Source organism: Coenobita brevimanus, chromosome 109 (assembly GCF_032717465.1).
Source record: "Coenobita brevimanus isolate Jiangsu-jjx chromosome 109, ASM3271746v2, whole genome shotgun sequence".
NCBI classification, from domain to species: Eukaryota; Metazoa; Arthropoda; class Malacostraca; order Decapoda; family Coenobitidae; genus Coenobita; species Coenobita brevimanus.
The window spans coordinates 36,447,482-36,459,444 of NC_137062.1; the positions used below are offsets into that span (position 1 = coordinate 36,447,482).

The 11,963-nt window shown below is 45.2% G+C and overlaps 1 protein-coding gene across 1 annotated transcript in view; it reads right to left on the reverse strand.

Moving 5' to 3' along the window:
• Window positions 1–5,747: 5,747 nt before the first annotated feature.
• LOC145417138 (uncharacterized) overlaps window positions 5,748–11,963 on the reverse strand; it is an 8,516-nt gene continuing 2,300 nt past the window's right edge. Inside the window, exons 3-10 of the mRNA XM_080285916.1 lie at window positions 11,450–11,584; window positions 10,895–11,052; window positions 9,655–9,791; window positions 8,986–9,156; window positions 8,476–8,664; window positions 7,361–7,487; window positions 6,223–6,425; window positions 5,748–5,849 (exon numbers count right to left, since the gene is read on the reverse strand). Coding sequence (XP_080142042.1) covers window positions 5,748–5,849; window positions 6,223–6,425; window positions 7,361–7,487; window positions 8,476–8,664; window positions 8,986–9,156; window positions 9,655–9,791; window positions 10,895–11,052; window positions 11,450–11,584 — 1,222 coding nt within the window. The remainder of the gene's footprint in view (window positions 5,850–6,222; window positions 6,426–7,360; window positions 7,488–8,475; window positions 8,665–8,985; window positions 9,157–9,654; window positions 9,792–10,894; window positions 11,053–11,449; window positions 11,585–11,963) is intronic.

Below are 11,963 nucleotides of genomic sequence, written 5' to 3' on the forward strand. Positions count from 1 at the left end.
CCACTCGGCCACCGCGACAATGTTATTAGAATTACTTGCAATGTCCAGTAGCTAACAATTACACTTTTCTCGTCAGGTACAGCAACGAGTAAAAGTATGTTGACACTTCTCTGCTGACTGTATCAATGGAAAGTATTGAATGAAGTACTTTTAGGTGAAAGCAATATGACGCATATAGCAGAATTGTGCGATTGAAGGACACTCTCTGCAGTGATAGGGAAGGCATTACATGAAACATGTTACTGTAACAGCAATATACTAAACAGAAGAGTATGTGAAGGAAGGATACTGTCGTTTGAGCAGTATCGAGAACTACGAAAGGCAAGACACAAATCTGACAGGATATACTGCAGGCAGACTTCTGAAGTGTTGCCAACTCCAACTTTCAAAACCCGCTAGACTGGACCCCCAAACGGCTTGATTTGGACTAAAACCCGCCAGATTTTAAAATGCGAGGAGTGGCAATGTCCAGACTGCTCAAATTTGCCCAGTCCAGTGGGCCACACTTCCATTCGCTCACCATTCAAGCCCCCGGAATCCTGGCTCTATCTGATACGCCAAAAACATTCACCTAGTTATGTAGCTTCACATACACGTATCCGACAGAGTCAATCCGGACGCTGCCACGTTAAAAAGGGATGCCAAATCCCTGATCATGCGCTTCTCCTCACAATATTCATCCAGCCAGCTTGATCTCTTGTCAGTCCCCTAGCCTCACCGACTTCCAAACCTCTCATCCTCACACACTTATCCGCCATATTCCGCCACTTTTTCGTTGGTCTACCTCGCCTCCTCCCTCCTTCAAATTCGCTCAGATATACCTTTTTCACCACTCTGTTGTTATCCATTCTCTCCACATGACCATACCGTCTCAGTACACCCTTACACATGCTTCACTACCATCATAAAAACTCTTGACGGCACTTAACAGCTTACACTCTACACCGTACATGCGCAAAACCTTCCACATTCCTTCTCTGTCTACTTTGTCATATGCTTTTTCCAGGTCCATGAATCCTATAAACACCTTATAGTCCTTCTCACAAGCCTTCTTCACTATCTGCCTCACTGCAAAATATTTGATCCACACATCCTCTGCCACTCCTAAAGCTACCCTGTTCATCACTCACTAAGATTTCTGATATCTCTCTTACTTTCTCTATAATAATTCTTCCATATACTTTCCCTGCCACACTCAATAAACTTATGCCACGATAATTCTTGCACTCGCTTCAATCACCTTTATTTTTGTACGGGGGTACAACCACAGCCTTTTTCCACTCTGCTTGCACAGTTTCACTCATCCATGCCTTCTTACATATCTCCAACAAGCACTTCATTCCGCTCTCTCCACTACACTTAATCATCTCTGCATACATCTCATCAACCCCAGCTGCTTTCCCATTTTTCAGCCGCTTCACAGCGCTCTTCACCTGTGCAAGTGTCACATTTCCTGGCACTGCATTCCTTCTCTGCACACCCCCAAACCAATCATGTTTACAGTGGTTCTCTATTCGCATTCATCAGACTTTCAAAATATTCTTTCCAACTGGTCCTTATACTTCATCCTCATGGGTTAATAATCTACCACCTGTATCCTTCACACTTCTTTCCGTTTTCGCTTCTACAATTCCGCACCTCTTTCCTGAATAACTTCCTATTTTCAGAGCAGTTTGCATTCATCTTTCTTCCTAGATCATAATTTACCTCCTTCTTTTTCCTCTTCACTAGTCTCTTTACGTGCTTCTTGCTCTCAGTACAGTATATTCAGTTCTTATTTCGACTGAACCCTGTAACCACTGTAGATACTTCTTATTTTCATCCACCGCTCTCTTCCTCATCCCGCCATGCCGTACCTTTCTTCTTTCTTGTTACTCTTGCCACACCACACACAGCTTTAGCATTTCTGACTAAGAAATCCCTATATGCATTCCACAGGCTGTCCAAATCCATTTCATTCCAATTCACTGATTCTAACTCCTCCCCTACTTTGGTCCTGTATTCATCTGCCATTTCTTCCTCAACTTCTCAACTTTCAGTCTTTCTCCCTGACTGCTCCTCTCTCTCCTGGTCCACCTCACTCCTCTCAGATTGATCTTGCGTACCACAATCGTATGATCTGACAAACCTCCACATCGTCCTTTCACGGCCTTCGTATCAGCAATCATTCCCAGCATGACAAATACATTCTTTCCATCCCTGTAGCAAACCGTCAGACGAGCATGCAGTCCCGCTAGATTTTCTGCAAGCGCTAAATCAATATTAACAAACAAAACCTCCAGATTTAGCCGAAAAACCGCTAACTTGGCAACACTGCTTCTGCATGTAGCTGTATATACTACCGTTTGTTACTGTTCTTTCCTCTGATATGTGAACCCAGTGGACTGCAGGATGAGGATGCCCTTCTTGTGCAGTCCCACCACCTTCCTTTCAAGAAATGGTGGGCGAGTGAAGGGATATTTATACAAACCGGGCAGTGTAGCCGCCCGGTTATCTCGACACCACCACTTGCAGGCGTCCCTCTCCACCTTCAAACGGTGTCATACTGTACATAAAACATCTCACCTTATACGAAGCGGCGATACAGTGTGTGGGCTGATCGCTGGTATCCTGGCAGACCGTCACTACAGCCAACTTTCTGCCCCTCGCCTATACTGCAAAACAAACAGGATAAATTTAGTCCTGGATAATACACAGCGTTGTTGTGGCTGGAGAAGGAGTCATGTAACAAAGTAGAGGACAGGAAGGTGTAAGAAGCAAAATAAGTCGCTTAGGAAAAGGTGCTAGGGAGCAATGACGAGCCTGGCAATGCATTTTTCTGTAACTTGTCTAGCTCCTCCCCCCCCCGGCCCCCATGACTTCTTGGGTTGGTATTCTTGTCGGGTAAAGAAACTCCCTAACACTCCTTCCTAAGCGATTTAGTTTGCGTATTACACATTCCTATTCTTGCTGCACTTAAACAAATACAACTTGCACCATATATAGCAAATTGATGCTAACCAGCCTTATCGAAATAAATCACCAAGGAAGAGGTGTTGGGGAGCTTCACCTCTAGTGGGTATATACGTTACCTGTATATATCATCACAAAACATACTACAATGACCAGGAATAAATTATACTCTTTTTCTGTTCTAACTTGGCCTAAAATTGCCATCTTTCCGTCTTAAGTGTTGCGTTGTAACTACAGATTGAAGGTAGAATATGCTAATCGCGAAGGAATGCTATGGAATGGATATACAGCCGTAGTATTGTCTTATTCTGCCACCGAGCTACATGAAATAAGCGACAGAAGGACGAAAATCTGGGCCCAGTTTAGGTGAAAAGTGTTGTCATGGCGTCTTCAAAACTAGCAAGACAGTTATTATCATTCTGTCTAAATCTAGCTTGGCTCCCCGAGTTGCCATGAGACAAAGGGGTTATGGAGGGGTAAATGCTGGGCCAGAGGGTTGGGTGGGAGGCGTATTAAAGGATGGAAAGGGCAGGTGGGGGGGAGAGGGTTTGGGCGGGAAATGGCTTCAGAGGTAGGTTGCCAGCAATACTGCTTGGCCTGGCGTTATGGGTGGAATTTCGCCCTTTGATTTTTTGTCCACTGGTTGGGAAGGTCCTAAGTCATATATTTACCATCACAATGTCGCTGGTATCGCTGGGCTGGGCGAAAATTTGGCTAAACTGACGGCGCACTAAGTTCCGCGGGCGTTTTGAATGTCGAATTAAGGTATTGAAAATCTATAGTTTACCTACAAATTATTTAAGAAAAACTAATAGTTTTGTAAGCTACTATAAATAGCATTAAAAACTACATTCCATAAAAATAGTAATGATTTTAGGATTAGCTAAGTTAAATTATAGATTGAAAAAGAAATATTGCTTTAGCTCTCGCTTGACCTTTAAGTGTAAACATTTCCTGACGAGTTATTGTGCACTTTACACCGTAATTTTCTCATTTATGTTATTAATACATTTCTTTTATCGGCATTCCTCGTTTCAATAACGTACAAAAGGATAAAAATGTGTAATAGGCAAAACAAATTGCTAAGGAAGAGTTACCGAAGTCTCCAAAGCGAATGTAAACACGCCCCCGTCTCTCTCTCTCTCTCTCTCTCTCTCTCTCTCTCTCTCTCAGGTGTGTACAGTGTGTAGGTTATGTAATACTTATATGCAGTATATGGGGTGTAATCAGCTGTAAAGAAGAGAGGTGTATGTACTGAGTCGAGTTTTAACAGGTGTAAGATGAAGTGAAGGGAAAATTAAGCGTTTCACTTGACGGGACTGGATTCCTTGAAATTCCATAAACCTTAGTTATGACGTAAGAATGAGTAGTAATAGTAGTAGCAGTAGTAGTTTTTGTTGTAGTTATTGCTGTTGTTGTTTCTGTAGTAGTGGTAGTTGTAGCAGTGGTGGTGGTGGTGGTGGTGGTAGACGTAATAGTCGTCCCAAGTTCCTCTCAATGTGAACCCAATGGACTGTAGGCTGAAGTTGTCCTGGCATAGTCCACCATCCTCCTTTCGGGGGACGGGGAGGGAGCTAGGACATCTGTATAGCCCGGTTATATCAGTGCCACCACGTGAAGGCGCTCCTCTCCAGCCTCCAAATAACAGGATAAGAAAAACCGATTCATTTTGTATATATATATTTTTTTTTACCAGAAATAACCAAGAACACAAAACCCGTGTGTACAAGGCAGTCCATATATTGCACTTCCCTAGCTTGTGTGTTTTGGCAACGGCTCAGTCTGCTGGTGTGGGATGGGCAGACATTTTTAAGTTGTCTTCATCACATTTATACTCCTTCCACCTTCACTTGGCCCAGATTTTCGTCCGTTTGAAGCTTATTTCACGTTACTCCGGGGCAGGTAAAAGGCTCTACATGCTCTCCATAGCACTTCTTCGTGACTAGCATCGTATTCTAGTGTTAATTCATTGTTAAAACTCATCATTCAAGGCGGCGATGGCAATTTTAGGCCAGGTTAAAGTGAAAAGAGTGTAGTGTAAGGGATGGGCAATGTTTGGACCACCTTGCGTATTGTACATAATATTAGAAGACAATACAATACTGCTTTGAGGTGTGATGTGTGTAAATCATCATCATCATTATCATCATCTTTATCATTGTCATCATCATAATTATAATCATCATCATCGTCATCTTCCCTCTCCCTCCTCCTCCTCCTCATCATCATCATCATCATCTTCATCTTCCCTCTCCTCCTCTTCCTCTTCGTCTTTTTCCTCCTCCTCCTCCTCCTCCTCATCATCATCATCATCATCATCATCATCATCATCATCCCCATCATTATCCCTAATTCCCATCTATGGGTATGATGAAATAGTGGGCCACACACTCATCCACACACCATTCAAGTCTCTGGAATCCTGAGCCCATCTGAACGTAAACCCAGTGGAGTGCAGGCTGAAATTACCCCCCTGCAGTCCACCATCGTCCTTTCATGGGATAGGGAGGGAGGTGAGGGACGTTTGTATAACCGGGCAGTGGATTTTACTAGTTATATCAGTACCACCACGTGAAGGCGTCCCTATCCAGTGCCCTCGTCATGTGTTAATAAGTAAATTGATGTAGTGGTTGTGGCAGTGGTGGTGGTGGTGGTGGTGGTAGTGGTAGGGGCAGCAGTAGTAGTGGTGGTGATAGTGGTTTTAGTGGTAGTGGTAGGGGCAGCAGTAGTAGTGGTGGTGTAAGTAGGTTATTGAGCAGGTTGAAGGGATGTATTAGTAGTGGTGATGATGCCTGCTAGTTCTCACCCACGCCGGTATGCTTGTACTGGGTTACACTGGCCGTCTTGCCTGCTGTGAAGGCTCCCCATGATAGCTGTGCTTCTTCACTCCATCGGATCTGAAAAACATAATATAATAACCACATAAGCCCCCCCCCCCACACACACACATACATACATACATAACCACATGAGCCATACACAGGCCTGCACACCCACGCCTCACAACACATACACACACACACATAACCACATGAGCGTACACAGCCACCACACCCACGCCTCACAACACACGCACACACACGCGTAAGCACATGAGCGTACACAGGCCGCACACCCACGCCTCACAACACACGCACACACAAACAATAAGGAAAGGAGAACGTACACAGCTCCCTAACCTTACTAGACTATAAATAAATAGATAAATGAATAGATAGATAGATAGATAGACAGGTAGATAGATAGACAGGTAGATAGATAGACCTTTACCTTGTCCCTCCAGGTGTTGACCATCTCACAAAACTCCTCCTCAGAAAAATCATTCACAAAGGCCTGGCGAGATGCACTGAAGGCTTCCAGCTCTCTCTTGTGTATCCTTATAAAGTCCTCGTGCAGTTCCTCAGCTCTAACGTCCTTGAAGCCCGCTCTATGAAGCTCCTCTGCGTACCTGCTCACGCTTACCAACGAGTACCCTATGCAAGAGAAGGTAAGAGACGAGATATGAGCTTGGGGAGAGGGCAGCGAAATGGCAGAGGGCGCGCACGGACACACACACACACACACACACACACACACACACACACACACACCACTCCACATACACAAACCCCCTACCCTGACCTCACACACACAAACACACCCGCATCCCCACCCACGAAGACACGAACAAAATACACACACACACACACACACACACACACACACACACACACTGGCTGAAGGACTGAACCTGGATATCAAAAGTGAACATTTTTAACCCTCACCTCAGTAACACCTACCCCTCAGCGAATTATCTTACTTAACACCTACCCCTGAGCGATTTATCTTGCTGTGCCGTGGGGGATGGGGTACTCACGTCTCAGGGTGTTGACGTAGTGCATGAAGTCCTTCGAAATCTGCTCTGCGGACCCGAGGCAGGGGTCAGTGAAGAACAGCAACCCGTCTGACTTGAGCCAATTCTGAAGAGGAAGGGGAGGCTGAGTGTGTGTGTGTGTGTGGGGAGGGTTTGTGTTTGTGTGTAGGAGGTGTATTGTGTGTGTGTGTGTGGGGTCGGGGTTGGGGGTGGGGGGTTTGTGTGTGTGCGTGTGAGGTCAGGGTAGGGGGGGGTTTGTGTGTGTGTGTGTGTGTGTGTGTGTGTATGTAAACCAGCGTACACAACACATACTCACATAGAATTTCTTAAACACATCCTCTTTCTGTATGTGTGTGTGTGTGTGTGTGTGTGTGTGTGTGTGTGTGTGTGTGTGTGTGTTATCTAAGCCAGCGTACACAACACATACTCAAATAGAATTTCTTAAACACATCCTCTTCCTGTGTGTGTGTGTGTGTGTGTGTGTGTATGTGTGTGTGTGTGTGTGTGTGTGTGTGTGTGTGTGTGTGTAGCTAAACAAACGTACACAGCACATACTCACATAGAATTTCTTAAACAATTCTTCTTTCTCCTTGATAAACAAAAGACTGTCGCGGCTGAAGATGACGTCATAGGAGCCATTTTCGAAGTTGCAGTCCAAGATGTCATTGATTTCGAACTGAATCTGTGGGGGAGAGACGCATTAGAGAGAGAGAGAGAGATGGAGGGGGAGAAGTAACTGAAGGGCTGCAGAAGAACTTAAATCCACCAAAAACAATTCGAAGCAGAGTGAATGTGGCCATGTGCAATTTGCCACAAGGATGTGGGAAGTAATTCCATTTTGTGCAGTGTTTGTGATAAATGGGTGCACATGTAGTGGTATTAGAGGCAGACTGCGAGATAATGCTGAGTTTGTGTGTGCGGTGTGTTGGGAAGAGCAGGTGGAGATTGTCAAGTGTGAAAGGACTGAGCTTGCTGGTGAGTCTCTTGAGTGTGTGGAAGAGTTTTGTTATTTGGGGGGCATGTTATGTGCTGGAGGTGGGGCTGGAGTAAGGAGATGTTGGAAAAAGTTCAGGGAGCTGTTGCCTCTCCTGACTTTGAGAGGGCTTTTCCTCCGTGCTAAGGGATCTTTGTATGCAGCATGTGTTGGGAGTGTACTGCTGTATGGTAGTGAGACCTGGGCAGTAAAGGAAGAGGATTCGTAGGCTCAAACGTACAGAAATGACAATGAGTAGGTGGATGTGCAGTGCGTCGTTGAGTGTGAGGCGTGGGGGGGCTAGATTTACAATTGAAGAGCTGAGAGGGAGGATGGGACTGGTGTGTATTGGTGCTGTGATAAGGAGGGGTAGATTGAGATGGTTTGGGCAAGTGAAGAGGATGAAGAATGACGATTGGGTACGGAAAGTGAGAAGTGTTAACGTCAAGGGTAAGGTTGCGAGAGGCAGACCGAAGAAGACCTGGGACGAGGTCATAGAAAGCGACCTCATGGATAAGAATAAGTGACTGAATAGGGAGGCTGCCACAGATCAAGCAGCATGGAAAGCCGCCATTAGATGACCAAGGCCGACGCATGCAACATGTTTTTGAATCTGAATGTCCTCATCTAGTAGTTCCCAGATTTATGCCTTTTTACAGCTGTACATGTGTAAAAAATGAAGGAAAGTAATCCTCACCCTCTTCCTCAGCTTCCTCTCCAGCTTTCCCTGCCTGTGTATGGCGGTGTGGATCATATTGGTGGACAAATCAACACCGTGCACACTAACACCATATTGTCTTGCTAGGTAGAAGGCCGCGCCACCCGTACCGCAGCCCACATCCAGCACCCTCATGCCCGGCTGTAGTCCTAGCTTCATTACCAAGTCCTGGGGGGGAAATGGAGGATAGTTTGGAGAATTTATAAGGCTCCGTCCGCACCAAACCCTTGCTGGTGTTGTCCTGTGTTCTGCATTGCTGGAACCTTTTTAGAAGTCCTCACCCACACTCTCCCGCCTCCAGTTAGTTCTACCCAAACAGCCTCTTCTAAGTATATCGATCTATCTATCTGTCCTTCTGTCTATCTGTCTGTCTGTCTATCTATCTATCTATTTTTTCTATCTATCTACCTATCTTTTCCAGACGACAGCCAAGCATACCCAAACATCCTTTTCAAAGTATGCCTATCCATCTATCTATCTATGTCTTACCCTGGTAGTATATTCTCCTCCGGGACACAGCCAGGTATACCCAGACATCCTCTCCATCATATCAGCATATCTCAGGGTATATCTTCCTTGGTGATATGCGCTTAGGGCCTCACTCTCTCTCTCATCCACGCGCTGAGCAAGGAAGCAGAGTTGGTTGGGGTTCCCGTCATACTGCAAAGAAATATAATCATTAAGTAGATAAAATATAATCAGTAAGCATGGGAAATATAACGAGCAGGCCTTCAAAGGGCGCATACCCCCGCCATTGCAAATAAAAGTTACGTGGAGAGACAGACTGACGAGTGACGAAATGAAGGAGCGTTGTGGTGTGGATGTGGATGTGATAGAAAGCGCTAGGAGGAATGCAGTGAGGTGGTTTGGCCATACGGAGAGGATGGAGAGTGAGAGACTAACGAGGAGAGTCTGTGAGTGAGATGAAGGAGGGGATGCGGGAGGGGGAGACCGAGGATGAGATGTAGGGATGGAGTAGAGAGGTATACTGTATGTTTTCTCCCTGTCATTTATATTCTCCCCGCCTCTCTCTCTCCTTCTCGGTCTCTATCTATCTGTCAGTCTATCTATACCCATCCATACATCTATTTGTCTATCTATCTATCTATCTATCCGTTTATCCATCTATCTATCCATCTATCTACTTCGCATACTCACATTGATATAGGTAAGGATGCTCTTGCCACGTACAATCCTATAGGCCATCTTGTCACTGCTGGAGGACTCTTGCAACATCTCACTGTATTCATAGGGCGTCCTGTACAGCGTTGGGTTCTCACTCCTCTTCATGTTACCTACAGGGAAACACAGGGTTAGGGTGGAGGGAAGGGAGGGAGAGATGGAGGAAAGATGGAGGAAACAGGGAGGGAAGAAGGAGGGAAAAGAGATGTATTCATTCAAAAGGTGTTCGGTACAGCGTTGGATTCTCACTCCTCTTCATGTTACCTGCAGGGAAAGACAGGGTTAGGGTGGAGGGAAGGAGGCAGAGAGGGGAGAGAGAAAGGGGGAAGGGGAAACAGGGAGGGAAGAAAGAGGTAATAACAATAATAATAATAATGACTACAACACCCTAAAATTGGCCAATAACAATTTTGATAAAGAAAAACTTGCCACAGTCATTGCCTATTAGAATCCGAGCTATAAAGGGACCTTGAGGTCAGGGTGACTGATCTTGTGCATGTCACCTTAGGTCATCACAGTCTATAAGTCCACCAAGTTTGGTGGCCCTAGCTTTATTCTTTCATGTAACATCAGGTGACTTGTCTGTCTTACTGAGTAGTTCAAAATTCTGGGCCATAGGCGATCTCAGAGAGTAATGATCTGATCTGTACCATATTAAGCACTGCACTGTGGCCCGGGTACGTGCCAGCAAAATGTCAGCCTCTAACTTGAGTGGTTCTGGAGCTTCAGGGTCACTTTTTTTTCAGGATCCTATAGGGGTTGCGATGGTGGGATCAGGATGATATTTGGTCAGATGAGATGGCCAACCATTACTATAATATGGCTATAACTCCAACGGTATGCCAGTGCCAGCCATCTACATCTTACCTACAATAATTATAACAACATTGGTTTACCATTACAGCAGTACACACCAGACTGATGATAGCAGGACTCCCTCATGAAGAAGTGTGTTAAGTTTAGAAGTGTATTAAGTTTACTACAGTACACACCAGACTGATGATAGCAGGACTCCCTCATAAAGAAGTGTGTTATAGTTAGTAGTGTGTTAAGTTCAGAAGTGTGTTAAGTTTAGAAGTGTGTTAAGTTTACTACAGTACACACCAGACTGATGATAGCAGGACTCCCTCATAAAGAAGTGTGTTATGGTTAGTAGTGTGTTAAGTTCAGAAGTGTGTTAAGTTTAGAAGTGTGTTAAGTTTACTACAGTACACACCAGACTGATGATAGCAGGACTCCCTCATAAAGAAGTGTCCTCCAGGCACCAACCACTCCAACACCCTCCGGAACACCTGTGATGTCTCCTCGTCACTCAGGTACATGAAAAGCCAATTACTGAACACAAGGTCGTACGAACCGGCGGGAAATTCAAGCCTGGGGGAGAGAGATGGATGAGGATGATGTGAGAGGGAGCAAGGGAGAGATAGAGAAAGAGAGAGAGAGAGGAGGAGGGGAGGACACGGCGTGAGGGAGAGAGAAAAGACGAAACGATTACAGAACACCGTGTCGAAGGAATCATGAGGAAAATCTGGTCTGAGAGAGACAGACAGACAGACAGACAGACAGACAGACAGACAGACAGACAGGCAGGCAGACAGACAAAGGGAGAGAGAGATGGGTGGGTAGGTGGAGGTAATATTAAGATGACAATGATGGTTTATATTTTCAGTGCACTTACATCTACTACTAAAATCTACTTAATACTACTCAATCCTACCTAATCCTACTTAATCCTACTTAATCCTACAAACTCGTCCTCGGCGTCCCTCACTTGGTCACGTCAGCACACTTGAAGGTGATGTTGCTGAGGTGGTGATGCTGTGCTCTGTTTTCCTCAATGTACCTCTCCATAAAGTCCACGGCTGTCACATGCCCCGCCACCCCCGCCAGAAGGGCCGTGAACCGCCTGAAAGATAGATAGATAGGTAGATAGATTGATGGATAGATAGATGGATAGATAGACAGGTAGGTAGATAGATAGATGGATAGGTAGATAGATGAATAGATAGACAGATGGGTGCTGTAAACTCTATCAAAAATAAAAGCAAGACAGAGAGAGAGGTAGATATATTGATGGATGGATAGATAGATAGATAAGCAGGTAGATAGGCAGGTAGATAGATAGATAGACAGGTAGAGAGGTAGATTGATAGGTAGATAGACAGGTAGGTAGGTCGCTATATGCAAAATCATTCGCTCAGGAAAAGATGTTAGGGAGCCTCCTCAAAGACTAGATTTTCTATTTCCCTCTCCCCACACTCACCCCCAGTACCCACCCAGTGCCA